Genomic DNA, 27499 nt, shown 5'->3' on the forward strand with positions numbered 1-27499 from the left:
TTTTCACACAAGCATCTCGATGTACTGATTAGTTCAGCTGAATCACATTTTTGTTTTAATACCTAATATGAGATAGTGCTTGTTTTATAGGAGATATGTATGTAATAAACTTTTTATCTTGAAAGAAATATTTAAAAAGTAGATATCTGTTTTCTGATACAACAACATGATAAAACTGTTTATCATTATTAATATTGGTGTTAGTTCAATTAGAAAGAACATTTTGTTTCATTTGCAGGAAAAGGATCTGAAACAGTATATGGATGATTGTGGAAACATTCTTAATATGAACAATGTTAAGGTATGTAAAAATGTTGTGGTGACAAATGCAGGATTGTTTTTAGGTGTTCTAATTCATCTATAAATGCTAACTACATGATGTAGATATTTGAACAGTCTATAACAAAAGTGATTACTTTACTTTAATTATAGCTCTATAAATAATGGCACAGTTTTATTTTTCTACTCATGTTATTTTAGATTTTGAAGTATGTTGAGCATTCTCACCTACTTATTCTGTAACTAATTAAAAGCTAATATCCAAAAATCAAAGCTCAATCAATTTTCTCATTTTCTCTGAAAGTTGGTGTGAGTGTAACATTTAATAAATGCTTTTTATGGTTGTAAACACTGGCTTTCAGAGCATAATATAAAAAGAAATATATAATTAAAACCTCATAGGTGCTAAAAATATCAAAATGAAACAATAGGTTTTACTGTTACCAAGTTTTTTATATTTTCAATTAACAAGGATGACACTAAGAGCTAATTTTCTTCATCAGATTTACAGTTTACATATTGGCAATTGTTTAACTTGTTTTTAAATTTTGAGAATATAAAATACTAATACTGTTTATGTTCATCATAAACAGCAAGCTTGAAAAGCAATATCCCAACTTTGTAATGACGAGAAACCCACTTGAAGTAAAACTTTATATCAAGACAGCTGGTATGGGTATTAAAACTTTAATTAAAATGAAGTACAGAACAACGTTTAGACCTGAAGATGACCTAAGAAGGTCAAAACATTGTTTTTTACTTTATTTTAATAAAAGTTTTAATACCCACACAAGCTGTCTTCAAATACAATGTGTATGCCATGAAAGTCATCTTTATAATTTTAAGTGTCTTAATTTATTTCTTATTAGAGACAACGTAAGTTGGCTATAGTTAGAAGATGAGACACTGTAAGTTGGCTAGAGGTTAGAACATCAACTTTTTTACAGCATAATGTTTAATCATCAAAGTGGGTAAGGGTCGTGTATGAGGTCACAGTTTTGTAATAGAGTCACGTTTCTGTTCACTACATAGTATTAATTGGTTAAAACTAATTAATAACTATCCTATTGATTAGATTGATTTTTGTTTGTATTTTTAAAAAAGAGAGAAACTTTAAGTGACTAATGAAGTTCCATTAAGTAATGCACTGTTGAATTAGTTTCAGTGTAAGTTGTTGTAAAGATGTTAATGTTGATTGTCCATGTCTCTCTTCTTCCTTAGCTATTTCTGTTCCAGTTGCTACGGGGTCTAGCGTACTGTCACCGTAGACGTATCCTTCATAGAGATCTCAAGCCACAGAATTTGCTCATTAATGACAGGGGAGAGTTAAAATTAGCAGATTTTGGTAAGAACATTGTGAACTGATTCTGTTTTATAATAACATTGTGAACTGATTCTGTTTTATAATAACATTGTGAACTGTTTCTGTTTTATAATAACATTGTGAACTGTTTCTGTTTTATAATAACATTGTGAACTGTTTCTGTTTTATAATAACATTGTGAACTGTTTCTGTTTTATAATAACATTGTGAACTGTTTTTTTTTTATAATAACATTGTGAACTGTTTTTGTTTTATAATAGCATTGTGAACTGTTTTTGTTTTATAATAGCATTGTGAACTGTTTTTGTTTTATAATAGCATTGTGAACTGTTTTTGTTTTATAATAGCATTGTGAACTGTTTTTGTTTTATAATAACATTGTGAACTGTTTTTGTTTTATAATAGCATTGTGAACTGTTTTTGTTTTATAATAGCATTGTGAACCGTTTCTGATATTCAAGTGGTTTACAGTTAGTTATCTAGTACAGTATCTTCAAATATATGTTTAGTTTTGATCTGGTTCTACTTGGAAGGTTTGTGTTTCCACATTTCTGTACTTCCTTACAGATTTGTGGTCCTTGTATCACCCTGTTTTTTTTTTTTTTTTTTCATTTTAAATGTAAAAGTTGATAAGCAGTGTATTCACAGAATCTGAAATCAGAACATATTAATTTACACTTACTATAATGGTAGTTGATTTTACTGAATGTGAAGATTAAGGGTTTATAATCCTGCTGAGAAGTTTTAACTTGAGGAGTAAACTGTAAGTATCAGTTGGTACAACAGTTTACAAACATTTGTTTTTTATTACTGAACCATTTCAGAACTGCAGAGCTCCATCTTTTCAAAAAATTCTATGGACACATTTTTCTGCCAAACTTGTGATCCCAGATTTGGGATCCACTGAATTAGAATAACAGTCTGGTGTGTGGATCCTGGCAGAACTTTTATGGTATAGGTCAAACCATTTTCTAGCCTGATTCGTAAAAAGTCATAATTCACAGATGTCGTGTGTCAGAATCAGACATTATCAGAATGAAGAATGATACTAGTTGAATATTTGTAAAATTGAATTAGATTTTGGGGAGTAAGTTTTAAAAATAAAAAAATCAGTTGCTGTGCCTATGTTTGTAAGTTAGCCCTTTGTTGAAGGAAAGTTTTCAGTAAATTGTATCACTACTTTTTTTTTTTGAAGTATGTAGTACCAACTTGAGTATTAGACGTTTTGTGGATAAAACATTTATTTCCAGAAAAATAAAGATTAACTTTATTTATCTTCTGACATCATGATATCTAAAACTTGGACAAAACAAGCATAATGAACAATGATAATTAACTGACATTCGTGTATTTCCCTCTGATGTCAACTTTGTAGTAATGCCATTATTTTGAACAATAATTATCAAATCACACTCGTGTATTTCCATCTGGTATCTGTTTATAGTAGTGGTGTTATTTTGAACAATGATAGGTGCATATTCAAGTCACACCCACATATTGTCTCCTCTGAAGGGCTTTTCATGGCCAAAGTGGTCAGTGTGGTCATGCTGTAGATGTTAGTTTCCATATTCCTGCTGCTGACAAGTTACAACCTCCACTTGGGGGCCATGAATGGATTAGAAGAGTGACAGTTATATGACACAGTTGGTTCACAGCAGCCCAAGAATTGGTGGCTAGAGTTGTTGACTGGCTTCTATTCCTGTTATGCATCATTTAGCTAACTCATATCCTTTTTCAGTTTTGAGCAAGTCTCTAAAACAAACTAAACATTCCTTAGTAGTATTATGAATTACCCTACATTATGAGCTAAGTTTCAGTTAATAAAAATTATATTTGTTTTCCAGTTTCAGATTAGGTGAAAAATGCCACTGTTAAAAGTATTTAAACATGTTAAGTTAGCAAACCAATATTTCTCAAAGTGTAAACATCCATGTGCCACTGATAGTCAGTGTCTGACTGCTGTCCAAGAGAGGAGAATAATCACGTTACGATATTCAAACTATTCACAGAATCTTATTAACATTTTACAGTGAATGTGATTGTAAAGTAATAATAATTACAATCAAATTTGCATACATACCTGAAAATAAACAAATTGATGATTGTTTAATGGAAGGGGTGGAAGTGCTTGTAACCAAACAGTAGGCTTGATATTAGTGAGATTAAAAAGATGTGGCTCTGTGTCAGTAAGACAATTTTTGGGCTCAGGGTAAAACTTTTTAAAGTGAGTATCCCTGTTTATTTTTTGCCTATGCCAGGTACAACACTTTAGGAAACTCTCCAGTAATCTATTAGAAATACAATAAAAACTGTAACAATTGGTTTTAAAAGAATAGCAAAGTGATACATTGCAAAGCAAAAATGTGTTTAGTTATATCAGTTCATTCTATCAACTTTTAGGTTAAGATGATAACTGAATCACAGTAATAGGTAAATAAAACCATTAGCACTTAGGTTACATTTTAGTATATTATTCTTGTGTTACTTGTGTGCACACACTACTTGTTTGTAAGGTTAGACAAGTTACTGTCCCCAGGGGATCAATTTTTGTAAAGGTAATTCTGTATTTAGTAGAAGGAAACTTGTAATATTTAGATTTCTGGTTGAAGAGTTTGATATTCCAAGTTTTGTTGACAGAACATGTAATATAATTGAAGAACATGTCAGTTTTAAATGTTAATGATGTTGGAGTCAGAGTTACTTAGTAATTTTTGTTTATGTGTGTGTTTATTTCAGGTCTGGCTCGAGCCAAATCTGTCCCAACCAAAACTTATTCAAATGAAGTAGTTACCTTGTGGTAAGTGAAATTCAACATTTCATGTGATGTTTTCCCATAAAGGTGGTGGTAAAAAAAAAAGCTCTACTTTCCGATATTTAACGAGGTTTGGACCTAGTTCTTTTGTCAAAGTACTTGTATGAACAACAAAATTACCATGGTAAATTTATCACAAAACTCACACTTTTATGATATTATTGTTACAGGTATCGACCACCAGATGTGTTATTAGGCTCAACAGAATACACTACCTCTATAGACCTGTGGTAAGTGTTTAGTTTATATCTTATTTTGAATTATAATTGTTTAGAAAATTATTTATATATTTTTTCCAATTTATTTTTCTGCATTATGTTAAGTTTCATTTGTATGACAAGCTAGTAGGTAATGTCACCACTTCATCTGATGCCTGACATTGACAGTATTAAATTTTCGTGAGTATTCATTCATGAAAGGTATTGGACTTTATTAATTAATTAATCTTTATTCTTGTTTACTGACCATGACCAGCTATTCAATCATTCTCACGGGAGACTTGAATAGCTGCTAGTTTTTGTAAGTAATAATACCAATTTAATTTAATTGAAGCACTAATTTTAAAAATTAACCTTTATTGTAACCATATTTTACACACATAGTGTACTTACACTCTGTCACTGTTTATATCTTAGTTTCACAGGAAATAATCATTTTTTCTTTAAAGTAATTATATTTCTTTTTTTTTCATTTATAAAGCATCTTTTAGTTCTAAGGATGTGGCCTTTTACAGGGGAATGGGTTGTATATTTTTTGAAATGGCTAGTGGACGACCACTCTTTCCCGGGTCTACCGTGGATGATGAACTTCATCTAATTTTCCGAACTCTCGGAACACCAACAGAAGAAACGTGGCCAGGACTCGCCCACAATGAGGAGTACCAGAACTTTAAGTTTCCTAAGTATGAGCCTGAGTACCTTCTCAACAGGGTACCAAGACTTGAAATGGAGGGACTAAATCTTCTTACCAAATTTTTGAAGGTTGGGCTTGTTTTTATTTTTATCCAGTATTGACTAACAATACTTCCATTTAATTAAACAAAAATTGATTCTAATTACTCTAAGTAAAAGCTTAAGAATACATCATTATTGATGTATGTAGATAATTTCCTTCAGCCAGAAGTTAATAATAATTTGATTTTTGGTCTATAATTAACATCCTAGAGAAAATTAATTTTGTTTTTCTATTAAGTGAGTTTAATATCCATTGTAACAAGCCATAATTTTTTGGTAGATCTTTGTCTCATAGGATTAGAAAACTTTGTACAAGTCTGCAGTTATATTGTTTGTTAAACTTTCAATTAAAGCATCTTTAATAGCTTTTTTTTTTATCTTGTTATAACTCACTGGGTGAAAAATACAGTGATAAAATCCCATGATTGTGTCAGCTGCTAACAGTCAGAAAGAAAATTCTGAATTGTTTTTCTTCTCATAGATATCAGATACTCATTACAACAGAAGAATCCGTAAAATAGCAGGCAGTAATTCTGTTCTCATTCACAAATAGATCTTAATATTAAGTTGGAAAAATGAACAGTACCAAATCCTTTTTTTGGTTCCATGTCATTAAAGATAACAAGTTGATGCTCAGAATTATTGTAATTAATAAACAAATTTCATGAATAGATTGTATCTTCAAAGTTTTCATCTTAACATGGTTCAGGATGGAAAAAAAGTTGAAAGATAAATAAATACATCTCTTGTGTATTTAATTTGAGTACTTTAAAGTTATGTCTATAACATGCATTTAGCAGTTTGAAAATAATTTAAAATTGGTTGGGTAGTGATAATAAACTAAGTTGTGTTTAAATAGTTTGTAAGGTTAGAAAATTAGCCCCCATTTGACACTTATCATTTTCAGAATACATCCTACTTTTAACTTATGAACTTTCTAAAATGAGTTTTTTTTTCCTCCTTCTATTTCTAAAGTTAAATATTTTTGCTTTTATCAAGCTCATGTGGTGAGCCATCTTAACATAAACCTACCTCAGCCTCCTTTCTCATGCCCCCACCACAGAGCAGTGCTGGTCACATAGGTTTGTCCCCATTCATCCTTCCCAACTTTTGTGGTTGGGATATCTTAAGATTGGATTGAGAGATTTTGATTACATTTACAACAGATAATAATTACAAAGTCCTAGACCTGGGTAACCTTTAAAGGTCATGGGTCAAAACATCACTGGAACACAGGAAATATGCATCAGCTGTGAGAGAAAGTCCAAAGACTGGACTTCATCACCCTGATTACCAAGCTACATAATATGAGTTCATAAGAATAATAATATATTTATGTTTTTTGTAATTTTTGTGTCACTGTTACTTTTTTTTTTTTTACAAACAGTACAACCCCAAAGTACGCACATCTGCTGCTGAAGCAATGCAACATTCGTATTTCAACAGCTTGGGTCCAGGAATCCACAAGCTACCTGACAGTGAGTATATCAGTTTAGAATTTAGTTTGCTTTTATGCATAATTTTGTCTTGTATGAATGAAGAATTACTTTCAACTCATGTCTTTAACAGCACTAATCTTAAAGTGCATTTTTGTTTATAGATAATGTTTGCTCAGTGCTATCTCCCTTGCAATGAGAAGTTACTGTGAACAGGTGTTGTTATAGCAGCAGTAAACATATTACATGTTTCAAAGTGCTTTCTCTAGAATTATTTTAGGTCCTTTCTTTTTTTTATCTAGTCATCAATGGAAAAAAGAAAAAGTCATATCTCAGAGAAAATGGTATTTAAGCTATAGTGAAATGTATTTAAAACATATCTCAATATATGAAGTATTTCAGACATGATTTAACCCATTATTAAAAATTCAATATTTGCAGTAGCTTTTAGCCATGTCAGACTTGGTTTTTGTGATATTTTTATCAACATAGTCTCATTTTTATTAACATACTTTTATTGAACCAATCAGATTTAGAGTGTCCTATTTTTATACGTATATAAATCTTCAATACAGAAATTTGTAAGGAAATGACTTTATCACTTTTACTGATTTACTGAACTTCAGACAGTAATAACCAAGTGACTTTGAAGTTAATGAAATACATTTGTTCAGAACTTTTGTTAAAATAAGCAGTTGCCAAGAATTAAGATGTAGCCTTTAAAGCACGACAAATGTTGTTTGTTTTTTGTGTGTGTGAAAGTAAAACAAAATAATATGAATTTTAATAAAAGTAAATTTACAAATGTAAAAACTGTTTGACTTCCTTTTCAGCTGCTTCCATTTTCACTTTACCAGGAGTCCAACTAAGCCGAGATCTTGGTAGTAGAACAGCACCATTCCTTACTTCAGGTATGTTGGTAGTAGAACTACACATTGGTGTAGTTCAAGTGTGTTGATAGTATAACTGTGTACCATTGTGTAGTTCAAGTGTGTTGATAGTAGAACTGTGTACCATTGTGTAGTTCAAGTGTGTTGATAGTAGAACTGTGTACCATTGTGTAGTTCAAGTGTGTTGATAGTAGAACTGTGTACCATTGTATAGTTCAAGTGTGTTGATAGTAGAACTGTGTACCATTGTATAGTTCAAGTGTGTTGATAGTAGAACTGTGTACCATTGTGTAGTTCAAGTGTGTTGATAGTAGAACTGTGTACCATTGCTTAGTTCAGGTGTGTTGCTGGTAGAACTGTGTACCATTGCGTAGTTCAGGTGTAGTTCAGGCGTAGTTCAGGTGTGTTGCTTGTAGAACTGTGTACCATTGCGTAGTTCAGGTGTGTTGCTTGTAGAACTGTGTACCATTGCGTAGTTCAGGTGTGTTGCTTGTAGAACTGTGTACCATTGCGTAGTTCAGGTGTGGTGGTAGTAGAACTGTGTACCATTGTGTAGTTCAGGTGTGGTGGTAGTAGAACTATGTACCATTGTGTAGTTCAGGTGTATTGGTAGTAGAACTGTACTATTGTGTAGTTCGAGTGTATTTTCGTTAAAGTAATAGCGTTATCATTATTTAAAATGACATTCATGGGATTAATTTATCTCATAATACTTCTCCAGTAATACAACTCCACGTAGAAAAGATAATATTGGTATCATTACTGTCTTATTTAATGTTCTTCCACATAGTCAGAACTCTTTCTATACATAATTGTCATTCAACTTGCATTAATCTAACTGAGCTGTTTTCACACCCTTTTACCAGGTCGTAACCACAGACAGAGTATGTTGCTGTGATGTTAGTGAAATAACTAGCAAAAGAATGTCACCAAAGATAAGGTCTATGAGGTTAAAGGCAGCTGTGATGGTCAAGCTTGAGGATACATACATATCTACATAGTCTTCATCAATCTCTGATGTTTTAGTGAGAAATGCAAATGAATTGGTATAGAAGTACCACTATAAGAATATGTAGCACCTATGTAGTACTGAGTTACATGAAATAGCTTTACATTGTGTCGTTTACTATCTCGATTTTCTGGTAAAATCATTTAGGAGTAATGTTAGGATTGTTTTGGTTAGTGTTATAATAAAAACGCTTGACACTCAGTGGTAGATATTACAGCTTCACTCTTTTTCAAATACAATATCTCATAATAGCTGATTTAGGACATATCCCGATTTGAGGATTTTTGAAATTACAGGTTGTTTTGACTAGCCATAAAGTTTCCATCCTCATTAGCTACTATGGTGATTAGTTCAAGTTTTAAATCAATTTGAGAAGAGAAAAGTGAATAAAAGTTTCTTTATTTACATCATCAAAATGTCCCTAAATTCATATATTACAAAATAGAAATATTCTGAATAGAAGTTAACTGTAGAACATTAAACTAAGTTTCCTGTAAAATTTGTTTCTTTTTTGTTGATTAAAAGAAAGACTCTGGTCTCTGAAGTTTCTAGTCTTTGTTTCCTTAAGATGTAGAACAGTTCTCTGATAATTTTACCTAAGGTTGATAGTTAGGTTTAATGATAGAATGATTTACATAATGTCTTTAGAGTTATGCTGTGTTATTCATCTGTTTATGATATCCAGTAACATTTATCTCTTCATAGTATTAACACAATCTCTAGTACAAATCTATACCGAAAACCTTTTAAGTCATCTAGTTTTATTTATCTATTTAGAAATGATTTTTTTTTTTTTTTTACTTTTCCTAATATAAAGGTTAGCTAGGCTTTCTTTTTGTTTTCTTTTAAATAATTTGATTAATGAGTATAGATAATGTCCTGAAAACTGTCTGTGATATATGCTTTAACAATGTTATTATCTTTCTCTGTTTGTATGAAGCAGTGATAGTGGTTTACTCCAACAATTCTGTTAAGTTTTTCAAGTCATCTTTCTTATTACTTGCTTACATTTTGCAATGCCAAAGTGTCAAAATGGATAATTTTCTTTTCCTGGACTATGGACTAAATCATGAAGGTTTTGTACAATCAAATTAATAGTGTTTGTCTGAAATTTAAAACTGTTTTACATTTTAAAATGTTTGTACTGTTGAGACTTTTTAATGCTGTGTTAAGTTTAATATGGATTTAGTGTTGTCAGTGACAGTTTTGTTTTTTTAATAATTTTGGTTTTCTTCATATCTTGAACAAACTAAGGAAGTTTAAAGTTCAGTTTCTCATTTGTTTTGGTTTTATTACAGTAAGTGAAATATTTGAGTGATAGAATTTGAAATAATTCTATATAATCGCTATTCTTTGTATATGAACTGTTTTTGTACAATTTTCTAATATTTTCCTATGTTTCTTTCTGTGCTCTGTGAGTCTCGTAGTGTGAAATCACATAACAATTTGTTGCTTGTTTCAAAGTCACCATTTGCTTTATTGTTCACTTTGTTTTTATATCTAATAAACACCACAAGTATGGTTTAAGTTCTTTGCCTTTTTGCGTTAATGCTGTGAAGCAATATTTGCTTTTAATTACAGCAAGCTGTGCATATACAGCTACTACACTTGTGTTTCTACTTGTGAAAGTTAAAATGTCTTATTTCATCAGATGAGTTAACTGTTAACTATATTTTTAGCTGTAATGTTACTTGATTAATATCTTACAAGGTTTGCCAGGTTTCAGTTAGTCGTAAGTACATAGAATAAACTAACGATGCAAAACAATCTCTGTAATAAAAATATTTTGAAAATAATAACGTTTTGTATATTAAACTGTCTAACCAATACTGTTAATATAATAGCAATAAGTAATTTAGTCACTTGATGCTACTGAGAAGTAGGTATTGGTTGTGGAACCCTGAAAGGCTATTTTCATCATTATGAAACACTTCTGTGTTCTTGAATACTTTAAATGTGTTTTCTGATTACAGACTAGTGTGGTTTGGATGTGGCTTAAAAAAATTGAGAATGTAAAACATTAAATAATTATGATGTAAAAATAATTTGAAGTTTATTGTTTTGGACATGTTTACCTTTTTGTTGCTCACTATATGTTAAATGATTTGTGTTTGCAGAACTTGATGCATTTCTTTTATTGGACAACTTTCGTTAATATTAATAGATTCTTTGTATTTTTGACTTCACTTTATAGATCTGTTAAATTGCAAACTAACTTATTTGATATTCACTAGCAAACTTGGTAAACTTTATCAGGTCGTATCTATTCAGTAAATACAGTTATTTCATTTCAAAGGTACAGTCTGTATTTAAACAGTGTAAGTTGTGTATAAATGTGGTAGTGCTTTAAAACATGCTCAAGAACTATTAGTTATATTGTTACTCTAACTTATTAAGTAACAATACATTCATGTTTTGTTTATTATCCTAACAAATAAAAATACTTGAAAAATGTTTAAAACATAATCCAACATTCTTATTTCACTACAGTCCTTCTTCCAAATGTAATTTAGTAGACATAATCTACGATACTTGACCAGTGTCATTATTAATAGCCATTTCATATTGTTGAAAAGATGTATAGTCTATACACTAATGACAATCTTTTGTTAAACACTCACGTTTCATGTAGAAAATTGGAAATTATAACGTTTCAGTGAGATTTATCAGAACAGTTACTGCATTAGGTGTTTTGTTAAGTGTAGATAATTTACGTTTATAAGGTTTAGTGTTAGATTCTTTGAACAACATACCATACGCAGTAGTTTTCTTTTTTTTCAAGTATTCCAATTCCTATAAAACAACGTTTGAGCGGTTTTTTCTTGAATAATTTCTGAGTTGCACTATTTTATTCGTTGTTTTTTAGGTTCGTATGAAGGGTCATACGATGTGTTTAAAGCACCTTGTTTTGTGTACCTATCGAAATTTTGTTTCGAATGTCGCAACACTTACTTCTGAAACTTCTTTACAGGTAGCATGGTAAAGCTGTAGATTTATTCAAAAATCTAAAAATTTTCACTAGAGAGCAGCACATGTAAATTACTTTTTTTTTTTAACGTGAATTACTAGTATAGGTTTTGTTTGTTAAAGGTATGTAAAATAAGTGACGACTAATGGGTGCAGATACACATATACTGTACGCATTTATTTTCCATGTTTTAATGTTTTACGATTAATTTATGTTTAATGCATTCCATAGTCTCGCTGTATGACTAATTAACTCTAATGCTTTGTGTGTAGATATATTCGGTTCATCATGTATAGGTTATTTTTCGGAAGTAAATTTCATTTTGCAATTGTGAATGCGTGTAACTTGTATTTTGTTACGTATTATTGTTTTGTAAGGATGGAGGACATGTTACGTTTATATAACTTGCATAGAGATCTTAATATTCAGCCATGAAACCAACAAAAACTATTGTGCAAAAAGCAGTATTTTTAGTATTGAACAATAATAGTTCGAGTAATTTTTGTTAGTTTGAGACTACCAAAAAATTATTTTTTCATGTCCACATATTTTGATCTACTTATCTTGTTATGGTTTGGTTTATTATTTGAGCTAAAATTACTGTAGTGAAAACCAAAGTTTCAATTTCAGGTATTGTTTTATCTGAAAAGTGATTGGCGAACATTACTTTGAGAGATTAGCGAAACCTTCATGTCGTACTGGTACAGTAGTTATAAAGTATTAATGATAATAATGGACAGAAAGCCTAATTATTTACGAACATTTATTACTTAGTGTTATAATCAGTATCGAGTATTAATAAACAGTAGGCCTAGCGCGTTATAAACCTTTATTACTTCTCACTATTATAATCAGAGGTTATTACTCTCTAGCAACGTTTAAATCTACCGGTATTACTGATGGTTTCAAACTAGTTTAATGGGAATGCTGTTGTATTAAAGTAGCCAAATAATGATTCATAATGACTAGTTAACTGCAAATGTTAAATCTAAGAAACGTAAAATTTCGTTTATAAATACACATTCTAAGACTTCTTTATATTCACGCTAATATTTATGTCATGCATATTTCTTTTTTACTGAGAAATAAAAACAATTATAGGACAAAAACTTTGGTTATAACAGAGTTTTTCAAAGTTGGTACAGATGTTAGATTAAGTTCCGCTTCTTTACAGGTAGCAAAAAAAACGTAAAATTTTTAAGCCTAATCATTGATGAAACCAAGTTTTTCTCATATAGCTCATAAACATTTAATAATTCCAGTACACAGGTCTTAACATGTTAACGATGTTGAAAAATGATGGTCTGGAAGCAGCTGCTCCCTTTGGTTCCAATAAAACTTAACATTTACATCTTACAGTTGTATCTTCTTTGACGTAAACTGATGCAAAGAGAGTAGTAAGTTATTCCTTATCTGTGATCAATAACTTCCGAGTGGAATAATTAAGTTTGAAAATTGGCGCTCCAGAAATCCAGAGATAGTCAGAAACAAAATCCTCTGCCAGATTCGAATTCACTAATATTTAAACCTATTTTCAAACTCGCATCATGTCTGGATACATTCAAACTTCCTTTTATAGGGGGCTACGTCATACAAATAAGGGTACTTTCCGAATCCTTCAGCCAAGCTTGAGCATGGTAGCTCCAAAACTGTAAATATATCTATGTATATAAACTTCAAAACACTTGACGTTATATTCCGTGTTGGACATACATACTTCAGACGAACATTTTCGTCTTTTAGGCTTATTTCTAGTAATAGTTAAGTGAAGAAATTACGAAATGACATTTCTTGATTCGATAAAAAAAATCGCATAATACTTTCAGGTTAATTATTTCTTTATTTTAAAGCCAAATCTGCATAACAGACGATTTATAATGTGTCCATCAAAGGGATCGAAACCAATTTTTTAAAGTCGTAAATCTTCAAGCTTTCAGCTCAGTCATCGGGGAAAGGGGGAAAATTTATCATGGTTAATGACTAGCAACAAATTGGAAAATGTCACTCTATATATAAACCCACATGAAGCACACTTGCCACATAATTTTCTGTGGGATATTTTTTAATTTTGAGTCATCATCTTGGAGTAAGACGAGGTGAAAGTTAGGTCCGGCTGTTGTTAAGTGTTGAGGTTTTACGGGTAATTACTCAAAATTAAAGTCTTGTGAAAGTTTGATAAGGACAAGTGCGTGTTGAAAATATGGTCAGCACGAAGAAACTTTCAGAAACTAAAATTTTGGAAGATTAAAAGAAATATTCTGGAGCATAATAGGAATGTAGAAACTAAAAGCTCCCAGAAGTTCTGGAAATGAGAAGCACTTAACTTTACGTGTCGTTAAGAGCTTCTAACACCTTGTAGGAGCAATCAGTAACGAGATGACAAGCTATTGCAAGGAGAACGAAGAGTTCATTCGAGAACTTGTGTGAGATCAGCTTTTAATAAGAACTCATTACAGCTGTTAACACAATGCCAATAAGTGTCTGCAGAATAAGTGCAATACAACTTGGATAAGCTTTTTTTTTCTTAAATATTAATTTAAAGGAAAAAGTTCTCAAATAAAAATCATTCTTTTCTCAAAGAACAAAATACAGGCTCTGCCATCAAATGTAGCAACAAAAAACTAGAAGATTACATGTTTCAAGAGCCTTAAAGGGTAAGTAAAAAAGTAAGAGGCTTAAAATTATTAAGACAATACCTGGCCGACAAGCATTTGTAGATATGGCTGTTGATATGTTAAACTCTGACAAAGTGTTTGATTCTGATAATGTGAGTGTAACCTAGTACCATTTTGTAGCCAGATTCCAGCTCTTCTTGATATCTCCGTAATCAAGTTGTGCCAATACTGGATATAGCCTTCCCATTACAAAAAGAGTAACTTCAAAGTGGCTTGAACAAATTCTTGTAGTTAATACCTCAATCACATCTAATGAAAATTTTGAATTTCCACTTCATCTAATGAACCACCACTGCAGTTAATCCATATCGAATGTTGGTGAACATAACCTTAGGATTCTTTACCCAAAGTAAAATGTAGAGCCTTAAAAACCGTAAAAGATTACAATACTTAACCCGACGACGACAAGGTTCTTTTTAAGCTATGTTTTCAGTCTTTTGTTTGGGATGTTGCTAGAGGGCGCATAACTTTATTATAAAGTAAGTTTGTGGGAGTTGACTTAGAGTTTTAACTTTAATGTCATGAAAATACAGTAATTTCGGGAAGCATCAAAATATCAGAGTGGATAATTAGCATAAGAATCGGTTAAGCACTGAGTCAGTGTAAATTGGTACGACTAAATGAAAACTTTTTCAGTTTATTATGGGCGCTGTTTCGATCAGATAATATTCTTAAGGTACTAAAGACCGTGACGTGGTAAGTGTAACTAGGGTTAGTAATTGTGGTGGCCTTCGAAACTCGTAGAGAAGTATAACACTTTTCTGGTACAACGATAAGCTTCAGTAATGGAGAAACTTGTTCTGCAGCTTCGAATGTACTAAGTAGTTTTCGAGGGTGGGATTATGCCTATAAGAAACTAGGAGAGGTGTGTTAAATAGTTATGAATTCAGCCATCAGTGGTTTTATTTTATTTTTTTTGTATGATATTGGTTGCTAATATGTTGAAAGGGCGGTGTGTTAAAAGCAAAGGGGAGTTCTGTCATGTTCACTTTTGTACTTGGGTATTTGGTCTAGTGTGTACATGGTTGTGGACTCTTTTTTTTTTATGATTTTAGCCATGTGGTAATGTTGGAAGATTACTACCATGTTAGGGTTTCAGGATAGAAGTAGTTAATCTTCAAAATATAAGCAGCATCTCAGTCTTGTAAACTACACTTTAGGAACGGCAGTCTTGATTTCATAAGGATGGAGAGAGCGATAGTCTAGGTAGGAGTAACTAACTGTCAGTGTCTGTATCGTATGGTAGTTTTGAGGTGAAATGTGGGTGTTGATGTCCAGAAATGAGACACTAATGTCGGAAATTTGGTAAGGACTGACTGGAGTTGCTGGATAGAATCGATGGACTTCAGTATATGTAACAATTCCTAAGTCAATGTAACGGATAAAGAGGTCGGGGACATACAATCAAAGTGGCGTAAGAACGTTCCTCGAGGTGGCCAACAAATAAATTAACCAGGGAAAGACTCGTTTTGTGTTCCTGGAAACAGCGGTAAGTTGTTGATAGAGCTGACCACTGAATTTCAAGGTATTCATTATAGGAACTAATTTTGTGGGTTTCGTAGTTTGCTAAAAAAATATTTTAGAACTAGCATGAAGCCTTTGTGAGGAATAACAGTGTACACTGTACAGGGTTTGTACATCTGTGGTGAAGATATAAGTCACAGGTTTTGTGTGAAGAAAGTCCACGATGGTTTAGAACATTGGTGGTATCTTTAACATAGGATGGAGGAGATGTATAACCAGAGTTGTAGGACAAAATCTAGGTGATTAGATATTTGTTCAGTGGGGTAATTATAAGTTGAAACTATGGAACGACCAGGATAACCATATTTAATAACATTAGGCAATAAATAGAAAATTCCTGTTTTAAGATTTTTCTGTAATCAGGTTTATGGCATTATGTGGGACCTCATTACATTTTAAAATGTTCTTTGATAGTTTTATAAACGTGTTTCTAATATTCAGAGATTAGACAGTTATTATATATTTCGTAGAATTTGTGGTTGTCTCAGGACTTCATGTGTGTAAAGATCTCGTTATACACGATTTCAGTTGCGTCGACTGGTTTAATTAGTGTGGGATTCTTGAGTGAATAGAAGGCATTTATTTCTTCTTTATTCATATTAGGTCACGGAGTTTCGGCTTTAGGTTTAGTACATGATTTCAGTTGGACAAAATTTAACTCCTAACTGATACAAGTTTGTGTTCCACCTCTTCATCTGAATACGACCCAAATTCCAAGGAAGCAATGAACGACACAAGAAACATGGCCAAAAAATGCAATTCCAATAAAATAGCCGCGACCATGTGTAACCGACGATCAAGGTCAGAATTAATGTATGTCTTGGCTACCTACATCCTGATCTCAAGAAGATGAGACCCGACACACGGATGGGTTAAGGCGTTCGACTCGTAATCTGAGGGTCGCGGTTTCGCCTTTGCAAACAGTACAAAATAATACAAAATTTTGTAATCCGAATCGCTTACTGACTCTCCATTCATATATCTGCCATGTATCTAGAAAAATAAATTGGTTAGTTGGTTTTTACATTTTGCGCAAAGCTACACGAGGGTTATCTGCGCTAGCCGTTCCTAATTTAGCAGTGTAAGACTAGAGGGAAGGCAGTTAGTCATCACTACCCACCGCCAACTCTTGGCCTACTCTTTTACCAACGAATAGTGGGATTGACTTTCACATGATAATGCCTCCACGGCTGAAAGAGCAGGCACGTTTAGTGTGACGAGATTCGAACCCGCGACCCTCAAATTACGAGTCGAGTGCCTTAACCACCTACCCATGCCAGGCTAGAAAAACAATTAACATTCCCACTCAAAAATCGACTCGTATTTCTAACAACCCGATACTACGAAAAACAACAACACAACCACACCACGCTCAAACGTCAGTTTCCATCAATAGCCGCCACTCCACAAACATGGAAACCTTACCTCTCCCCACTAAATATGGTTCATGCCTTGAATGAGACCGAAAGTGATTAAACATACACTGCTGGCCAAAATTTTAAGGCCAATGAACATAAAATATATGCATTTTTCGTTCTTAGACTCAACCAATTATTTGAGTAGAGCTTCGAAAGGTGAAAATAAGAAATAGGGGAAAAAATTTAACATTTAATATGGAAAATGTGAACACTATGAAATTAGCCTAAATACTAGCTGGTCAAAAGTTTAAGACCATACTGAGACGAAGCGTTAATCCGTAAACACGTAACGAAATTTAGTCATTTGTGTTCAAGCATTAGCGTTGTCAACATCTCCCACTGACATCTCCTATGTTACATTGGGTAAAAACATAGCAAAGGCTAAAAAGTTGACAGAGTTTGAACGTGGCAGAATTGTCGAGCTGCAAAAGCAAGGTCTCTCTCAACGTGCCATCGCTGGTAAGATTGGGCGTAGTAAAACTGCTGTTGCAAATTTCTTAAAAGACCCTGAGGGATACGGAACGAGAATTTCAAGTTGTCGGCCCAAGAAAATGTTGCTGGCGTTGAGCAGAAGGATTCAACGGGTTGTCCGGCAAGACACCAGCCGATCGTCGAAAAAGATTAAGACCCTTACGGAGGCAGAATGCAGCTTATGAACAATACGACGGCATCTACGAGAGAAAGGCTTTAAAAAACGTAGACGTCTTCAAAGGCCATGCCTTCTTCCACACCACGAAACAGCTCGGTTAAACTTTGCTGAGAAGCACCAAACATGGGACGTAGAAACGTGGACGAAGGTTTTGTTCTCTGATGAGAAAAAAATTAACCTGGATGGTCCAGATGGCTTCCAACGTTACTGGCACGATAAGGATATCCCACCAGAGACATTTTCTACACGACACAGTGAAGGAGGTTTCATCATGATCTGAGGTGCTTTCTCCTTCCATAGAACAATGGAGCTTCAGGTTGTACAGGGGCGTCAAACAGCAGCTGGTTACATTGGCATGTTGGAGAGAGCATCCTTATTAACTGAAGGCCCTCGCTTGCGTGGAAATGACTGGATCTTTCAGCAAGACCACGCTGCAATCCACAATGCCCACAGGACAAAGGACTTTTTCATGGCGAATAACGTGATTCTTTTGGACCATTCAGCGTGTTTGCCCGAACTGAACCCCGTTGAAAATGTTTGGAGGTGGATGGCAAAGGAAGCCTACAGAAATGGACGTCAATTCCAAACAGTGCATGATCTTCGTGAAGCCATCTTCACCACTTGGAATAACATTCCAGCCAGCCTTCTGCAAACGCTTATATCGACCATGCCAAAGCGAAAGTTTGGAGTTATTCACAATGACAACCGTGCAACTCACTACTGAGACCTCTTGTTGGGCATTTCATACCCTGTTTAGGACTTCTTTTTGGTATGGTCTTAAACTTTTGACCAGCTAGTATTTAGGTTAATTTCATAGTGTTCAAATTTTCCCTATTAAATGCTAAAACATTTTTATTTTTATTTTACCTTTTCTTATTGTCATCTTTCGAAACTCTACTCAAATAAGTGGTTGAATCTAACAACGCAAAATGCATATTTTTTCTATATGTTCATTGGCCTTAAGATTTTGGCCAGCAGTGTATAAGCTCTTCCTTCTTTCAGCTACTGGCACTTGCAGGGTAGATTATTCCGTATCTTACCAGATTAAGTGGGTTTTCTCAGGGTACTGCCGTTTCTCCCCTCTCCCACATCATATTATCATTCACAGTTGGATCTATCGATCCTAGATCTGAAAATACTTGCTTCTTCTGTTCGATTAATCCTTAATAATTGTACAACTTTAAAATTAACCAAAAGTTAAAAGTGTAAAATAATATTTACTTCTGATAGCAACCGACGTACTCTGCTTGCTACTGTTCATTCGTGAACATCTAACCCTTTCCAACTGACTTCACCCTTTTATAGCTCTGTTTTCTTCAGCTCGTCTACCTTCTTCTGTAGCGTCTCCGAACTCTCTCCTTTTTCTTTACAAACTTTAATCAACGAAAATTTTGTCATCTTCGACTCTCGGCAGATCAAGTACACTACAAAGTCCCTAATCACGAGTTGGGTAAAGAGACACTATTGTTTCTGACCGCCCCTGGTTATTTTTCGGGTAATTTTATTTACCCTAAATTAGTACTACCATGCGATGTTGTAAGGACATAACTTGAAACACTGGTGTTAGAAATGAGAATATTTGGGTGAAAGTAAAATAGAACATTGAGTAAACGTCAACTTTCATGATTACTTTAGAAGACGAACTTTGTTTTAATGTATCATTGATTAAAATTAAACAATGTTAAGAAGTTCAAGAAGAAGACAGATAAAAGGCTTCAGAAAATTGAAAGTTAAAATAAAATAATTCTTATTGAAGGCCAGATTGACAAGTAATTCCAGACGTACAGAGGGAATACATCAACAATAAGTACAAACACACATCAACATCTGGTACATTCAAATTATTTCTGGCAGAAAAGACAAATATGGGACAAGAATTTTCTTTGTTAAAATGTGAGTTACTCACAGACACACACACGGAGGATTTAATTGGTCATATCTAAACGAGTGATTAGTTTTAGAACGGCCCTTTATAACCTAAAATATTCACGCTTGTATCATAATGATGTGTTCGGACGAAATTTCTGAGACAGGGTTGTCATATGTATTTAATGAGATTGTAAAGAAACAAGGGCCATTGAGAAAGAGATCCAAACATATGGTAAGGAAAGCGTGACATTTTGTAACAAGCGAAAATCTACGAACACGAAGGTCAATAGTAAAAACGTCAACACTATGAAACACAACCAACAATGGTCTTCATTCATAAAAGCAACATATGCTACGTGTACACAATTTGCTTTCACTACATATCTATTTTAATCGTCAAATGCCCCAAGCAGATGGATAATAAAATGTGTATTCATACTATTCCTTACCAAGATGGATAATAAAATGTGTATTCATACTATTCCTTACAAAGACATACCATTCAAGTTACAAGAAGAAGCGCCTATAGATTTCAAGTAGCTAGGATGTTCATCAGGCAGTGGGAATCTTTTGTCCTAGTATATAAGTTTGCTTATGGAAAATATGCAGGAAGTAGTGGTGTGTTTTTGACATGACTGAACAGATTTATGATGGATCTCATATCAATGGAAATTACAGTGCAGAGTTTTTGTTGAGATTTACAGGTATCAGAAAGTGTACGATTGAACATGGGCTGTATTGACGTGGCAGGGCTCCAAATTTTCTAATATAACGTATTCAACCTCGGGGTATAAATACATATGTGTGTATAAATTGCCATGTGTAACATAATTGAAATATCTTGAGAAAAATAAATGAATGTTATAAACCAACGTTAGTAATAATGTAACTTATATTAAAATTAACATTAATCAGTATCTGAACACGAAAAAAAAATGTACGTTTTTATTATTTTATACGTTTTTATAATAAAAGAACAAAAACCAAGAGTTTGTTTCAAATTTTAATGTAAAGGTACACGAGGACTATCTGTGGTAGCCGTACCTAATATTAACATGATAAACTAGAGAAAAGATACTCAACAGTAGTCATTGTCAACTCCTTGGTTGTTGTTCTCGAATAGCGGGATTTGAACCTCAATCTTGTAATGTAATCGCATTCTGAAAGGCGGAGTACTGTGTCTATAATTCCTTTGCGATAAGGGGGGTGAACGTAGATTTTACAGAATAAAATCATTATACCACAAACGCAGAAAAAACAAACCGTAAAGAGTGGACATTCAGGAACGATATTTCAAATATTAAAAACCGGATTGTTCAAAATTTAGAATATTAATGAGCCACAGCGACAAGGACTATAATAATAATAACTGAATATATCATCACACATACGTTGCTTGTAACTACACACACGGCGATCGACAGTAAATAAAAAGGACGATCAATATTTTTTTTCGAGTATAAAAGTTTTATTAAAATCATTTAATCAAACTTGAAGACAAATCAGTCTCGTTGTTACTCGTTTTCTAGGTCGAGTGAGAGGAGAATATAGTAATAAATATCCATTTCTGTAGTTGCCAGGTGTTTCGAATTTTAAAGATGGTTTCAGGTGCTGATTGCCTGTTCATTCCGCAAAATAATAACAAATGCTAGTAACACCATAAAGTATATATAATACTAATAGTCGTCTAAAGAGAAAATTTTAAAAAAATATATTTGGTTGTCCAGAAATAAATGTCTTTTTTTAAACTGCGAAGTTTAGAAAAGTATAAACCAGTGTTGTAAAACATGCTTTAATTAAAGTAAGCACCATTTGCTTCAAAACACTTTTACCAAAGTGTAACAGTGCTGTTTATGACCCTGCTGTAGAAATCAGTTTCAATGATCAACGACCACCCTGAAATCTTCTTCTGCAGCTGCCTGGTTTTGAAAGCGTTTATTTTTTAAAAAGTTATTAAAGTGTTTGAAAAAATGAAAATCTGTCGGGTAAAGGTCTGGGGAATAAGGTGGATGAGGCAGAACCTGGATTCCCAATTCGTTCAATTTTTGGAGCGTCATCCTTGACAGGTCTCATGACTCCGATTTTGTTTATCTTCAGTCAGTTCACGTGAACCCACTTATCCAACTTTTTCGTCTTTCTAATCACGCTCATGTGATTGATAATGCTTGATTTGCTTGTGCCTAGCTTTTCTGGAAGCTCACGTACTGTTGTGTGAGGGTCTGTCTCAATTGCTTCCCATAACGTGTTTTCATCTAAGGATGGCTACCTTTCACGACTTTGGTAGTTTTCAAGACTTTCATCTCCATGTCGAAACCTTTGGAACCAACACTGAACTGTATGCTCAATAACAGATCCGTGGCTGAATGCCCGGTTGATGTTCCGTGTAGTTTCGGTAGCTTTTCGACCAAGTTTGAAGTCGTAGAGAAAACTCAAACGAAAGTCCTTCTTGTCCATGCTGCCTTAGGGGTTGTGAAACTTATTGTAAGGTAAAGGTATTTAATGAATGACTTTTAGTTGTAATGTTGATACTAAGGTCCTTCTGTTGGCTCAGAGAAACAGGTGTAAATTAACTTTTACTTTCAGGTTTTGAGAAATAGCTGTAACTTATCATAAGTTCAACTTTTAATAGAACAAGGTTTGCTCTTGTGTGAAATCCAACGGGCTGAAATTTTTAGAGGGAGATATTAAAGAAATTTTATGTTTTGAAGAAAATCTGTTTCTACTCATGTGTAATAAGTTCCCTATTTAAAAAATTCATATTCTAAATACAAAACTTCTAGTATGGAACACAGTAACTAGCAGACATAATTTTGTTAAATTTAAATAGGATCACTCATTATGTATTAATGTTGAAATGTACATGGCCATCAAATCTGTAAAGAGGAATATTGTTTAAATACTTGTGTGGTATAAAACAACTGTGAAGTGTTAACTTCACACAAAGTGTATAAAACAACTGTGAAGTGTTAACTTCACACAAAGTGTATAACTCAAAATTCACTGATTATGTAATTACTGAATTTTGCACTTCTGTGCATTTCGGTTATATATATACGGTGAATTAAAGCTGTTTCGAAAAGGTTTTATTAATATGACCAGAGTTCATTTACATTAAGAAGATAGAAACAACCGAATTCCTGTTTATGTCGAAATTACACAAATAACGAGTTCCTATTTACACTGAGATACAGATCCGAAGTTCCTGTTACCGTAAGTTTACAGAAACAGTAGAATTTCTGTTTACATTGAGATTATACAACAAACTTCTTGTTTGTTGTAAAAATATAGAAACAACTAGATATTCATGAATGGGTGTTTGGGGATCACACTTCTTTTGAAGAAATAAACATGAAATGTTCGCGCCTGAGAACTTCAAGTTTACCTGGGTTTTTACCTGCTTGCTCATTACAGAGTATTGTTTGTTTGTTTTTGAAATTTGCGCAAAGATACATGAGGGCTACCTACGCTAGCCGTCTCTAATTTAGCAGTGTAAGACTAGAGGGAAGGCAACTAGTCGTCATCACCCACCGCCAACTCTTCGGCTACTCTTTTACCAACAAAAAGTGTGATTGATTGTAACACTATGACGCCCTCACGCCTGAAAAGGCAGACCATCATTTACACCCAGTTACCAGAAGGGCATAAACACTCTGCACTTTCGGGCCATGGGTGTTAATGTGGTTAGGTAAGAGCAGCTCAAGAGTTGACAGTGGTACTGTTCAAGAAATGGGTAATCAGTAAAATGTTCACAGGAAGGATAATGTTGAAAATTAAACTTGTGTAAATATCCAGAGGTGGAACTAATGTAGAGCTAGGAATCTGGTACAATATCTTCTGAAAAAATGGGCCCCAATTGTTCATTTGACCCTGAGTCCCTTGTTCTAGCATTGCAAATATCCAGATTAAACAAATGGCAAAATAATAACAACACAGGAACCTAGTTTCAGTGATGTCGAGAAAACCCACTTTTAGAGAAATATATATGTAAAAACAGCTCGTTTGGGTTGAGAAAATATTTTACGTAGAGGAGCGAACAACGTTTCGACCTTCCTCGGTCATCGTCAGGTTCACGAAGAAGGTCAAAACGTTGTTCGCACCTCTACGTAAAAAAAAAAAAAATTCTCAACCTAAACGAGCCGTTTTTACATATGTAGGAACCTAGTTTGAGCTAAATTCCAATACATTTATTACACCGTGAAATAATAAGACCGTCCCTCACTTTGAACTAAATTCGAATATGTTTATAATACTGTGAAATATTCATGAGACAGTTACTCAGTTTGAGCAGACTTCGAAATGTTTATTACACTGAAAAATTAAAGATACAGTAACTCGGTTTCAGCTCAATTCAAATATGTTTATTACACTGTAAAACAATAAAGACACAGTAACTCGGTTTAAACTGTTTCGAATATGATTATTTCACTGTGAAATTATAATGAAACTGAAATATCAGCTGTATTAGAATATGTTTATTAAACTGTGAAATAATAATAAAACAGTAACTCAGTCTGAGATTGATACAAATATATTTATTACATTCTGAAATAATAGTGAGACAGTAACTCATTTTGAGCCAATGTCGAATATTTTTATTACTCAGTGAACTAATAATGAGAGAGTAATTCAGTTTGAGATAAATTGGAATGTGTTTATTACACTGTGAAATAATAATAATATAGTAACTCAGTTTGAAGTGATTCGAATATCTTTACCACCTTGTGAAATAATAATGAGACAGTAACTCAGTTTGAGCACAATTTGAATATGTTTATTACACTCTAAAGTAATAATAATACAATAACTCAGTTTCAGCTGAATTCCAATATTTTTATCACACTGTAAAATAATAATGAGACAGTGACTCAGTTTGAGCTGAATTAGAATATCTTAATTACACTGTGAAATAATAATGAAAGAGTAAATCTGTTTCATCTGTATTTGATTATGTTTATTACACTGTGAAAGAATTATGAGACAGTAACTCAGTTTAAACTGATTTAGAATATGTTTATTACACTGTGAAATAATAAGACCGTAACTCACTTTGAACTGAATTCAAATATGTTTATAATACTGTGAAATTTTAATAAGACCGTAACTCACCTTGAACTGAATTCAAATATGTTTATAATACTGTGAAATATTAATAAGACCGTAACTCACTTTGAACTGAATTCAAATATGTTTATAATATTGTGAAATATTAATAAGACCGTAACTCACTTTGAACTGGATTCAAATATGTTTATAATACTGTGAAATATTAATAAGACCGTAACTCACTTTGAACTGAATTCAAATATGTTTATAATGCTGTGAAATATTAATAAGACCGTAACTCACTTTGAACTGAATTCAAATATGTTTATAATACTGTGAAATATTAATAAGACCGTAACTCACTTTGAACTGAATTCAAATATGTTTATAATACTGTGAAATATTAATCAGACAGTAACTCAGTTTGAGCTGAATTCAAATACACGTATGTTTATTACACTGTGATATAATAACAAGGTAGTAGCTTACTTCAGGCTGAAATGTTTTGAGTGTTCTCAGGATTTCTAAATTCTGTTCAATTCTAAATTCACTCTCATTTGTTTCTGAAATGTAGACAAAAAGAATTAGTTTTTTGGAATTTCGCACAAAGCTACTCGAGGGCTATCTGTGCTTCAAATGTAATTGCAAGCAGTGTAAGACACTCTGTTATTGTTAATTTTTCTCAGCTTGTCATCTGCCACTTAAAAAAAAAAAACTCTTGGGCTTTTATTTTCTCTTTTACCAACTAACAGTGGGTTTGACCGTCACATTATACACCCCACGGCTGGGAGGATGTGCAACCCGCGACCCTCGGATTAAGTAGTCGCAAACCTTAATTGTCTTCAGGTATGCCACGTGCCCCAGAAGAATTAAGTGTGAAAGCAAATAAAATTTAGCTTTTATATATATATATATATATATATCATCATCATCAGTAATAAATACTGTTGAGTACAAAATGTAACAAGTTATTTTGTTATCTTTAGGTTATGACGAGGAAGATTTAATTGGTTGCAACATCTGGAATCATTTTAACGGAAGGAAATAAGATTTTACAACAAAACAAAAAGCTCTTATATGTCTAATTCTATGGCTGCTGTTGTCTCTATTGAATATCGAGAGATGAGTTCTAGGTTTTGGGGTGTATAAGGTAATCTCTATTTAATTCTTTCATAAGGGACTGGTATAATATACGCTTGTTCTTCTATACATCTGCACACATATTGTTTTTAAATTGAATTAGGCTCAAGTGAAAAAATGTTAAAATGGTGCTTGAGAGGCAGGGATTAAGGTTTTAGGTTTGTTGTTAAAAATAAAATAATTTTCTGAATTTGCTCTAGAAGAAATATTATTCTACACTGGATAATGAAAGTTATAGGTGTGTTACAAGGCTGGTGTTTCGAGCTGACAAGTGTGTGTATGTGACACAGAAACAGCTTTCCTTATATTTTTTGTGCCATTTCAGTATTTTAATTTTCCCTTAATGGAGATACCTATTGCAAGGTTTCACCTAAATTTAAGGTCACTTGAGACCCTCTCAGTAGGATAGTGTTTTACAGGACTACAAACTTATTCTGAAAAATGTCCCTGCTTTTGTTACCTTTACAGCAGCAGGCTCCCTTACCTTTCAGACAAACAAGTTTAGTGCGATGACTCATTTATTAGATTAGGTTGCAGTCATTCTTGCCACCATGTAAAATTGTTGGCATTGTGCACTGTGACCATGGTTACCAAAAACCTATAAACTATCTGTAGGATTACTGTCAAATTAACACGAATCAAAATGGAGCAGTATTTTGATGTTTACAAATATAAAATTATGAATAACGTATAACAAAGTGTTGTTGATGTAAAACACACAAACCTACTATTCTAATGCTCAGATTTGAGAGAACTAAGGAGTAATAACTTACGCCGTATATAAATTACTCAGATAAAGCATGACTTTGTAAAGCTTTGATTTAAAAGTATCACTAACAACTATGAATAATATTATTCATAACTATTTACTACCATTGTTACTTTATTACGAAGTAAATTTCTGTTTAAGTTACTGCATCACTCCCAAAAATGTGCTATCATGAATTTGATATTTTTAATTCGAATAAGTTGAAATGAGTTTGTGTTTCCAGTTTATGTTCTTGCATCAGTTAAAATTTATATTGTATGTAAGGCTCGTGCAGTTATATGCACAGTGTGTTATAATAAAACGTTGTGAGTTGGTAAAATTATTCATTAATGCTGCTTTGCCGAGTGTATTTTTAGCACTTGCAGCCGTGCTTGTTTGTCTACCCCAGTAACTGCCAATCTTTAAAGTTTCATACTAATTAAGCAGTTTATTCACAGGTGAAGCTTCAGATTGTAAAGTTTAGAGCTTTAACATTCATTCATATATAATGTTTCTTTTATCAGGTTTATTAGGTGGAATTGAGTGGGGAAAAGATTTCTGTGCAAAAAAATTAGGAATAGATCATTTTTTTGTCCATGAAAAAAAACGTATGGGTCACTTCTCTGTGTAGGGTAAATATAATCAATGTCTTAGCATTCAGAATAAAAAGTTATTTGTTATAAATACTCACATATAAGGTGAGATACATGAGAAAATTAAAATTTATGTTCTGATTATTGTGCGATAATTCGTTTTACTCCA

General features: G+C 32.9%; 3 protein-coding genes across 8 annotated transcripts in view; 2 read left to right on the forward strand and 1 right to left on the reverse strand.

Annotated features, from left to right (window-relative positions):
• The window catches only part of LOC143238367 (cyclin-dependent kinase 17-like), a 98276-nt gene extending 86270 nt beyond the window's left edge, over positions 1–12006 (forward strand). For all 6 annotated transcript variants that reach the window (XM_076478520.1, XM_076478516.1, XM_076478517.1 and 3 more), the window contains 8 exons: positions 239–301; positions 1501–1624; positions 4340–4400; positions 4586–4645; positions 5149–5395; positions 6756–6846; positions 7638–7715; positions 8561–12006. In XM_076478520.1, the coding sequence (XP_076334635.1) occupies positions 239–301; positions 1501–1624; positions 4340–4400; positions 4586–4645; positions 5149–5395; positions 6756–6846; positions 7638–7715; positions 8561–8592 (756 nt within the window). In that variant the 3' untranslated portion in view covers positions 8593–12006. The remainder of the gene's footprint in view (positions 1–238; positions 302–1500; positions 1625–4339; positions 4401–4585; positions 4646–5148; positions 5396–6755; positions 6847–7637; positions 7716–8560) is intronic.
• The window catches only part of mRpS33 (mitochondrial ribosomal protein S33), a 321652-nt gene that overhangs the window by 150305 nt on the left and 143848 nt on the right, over positions 1–27499 (reverse strand). The window lies entirely within an intron of this gene.
• Positions 21992–27499, forward strand: part of LOC143238370 (uncharacterized) — a 48488-nt gene continuing 42980 nt past the window's right edge. The window contains exon 1 of the mRNA XM_076478523.1: positions 21992–22292. Coding sequence (XP_076334638.1) covers positions 22111–22292 — 182 coding nt within the window. The 5' untranslated portion in view covers positions 21992–22110. The remainder of the gene's footprint in view (positions 22293–27499) is intronic.

This window comes from Tachypleus tridentatus, chromosome 13 (assembly GCF_004210375.1).
Source record: "Tachypleus tridentatus isolate NWPU-2018 chromosome 13, ASM421037v1, whole genome shotgun sequence".
Taxonomy (NCBI): domain Eukaryota; kingdom Metazoa; phylum Arthropoda; class Merostomata; order Xiphosura; family Limulidae; genus Tachypleus; species Tachypleus tridentatus.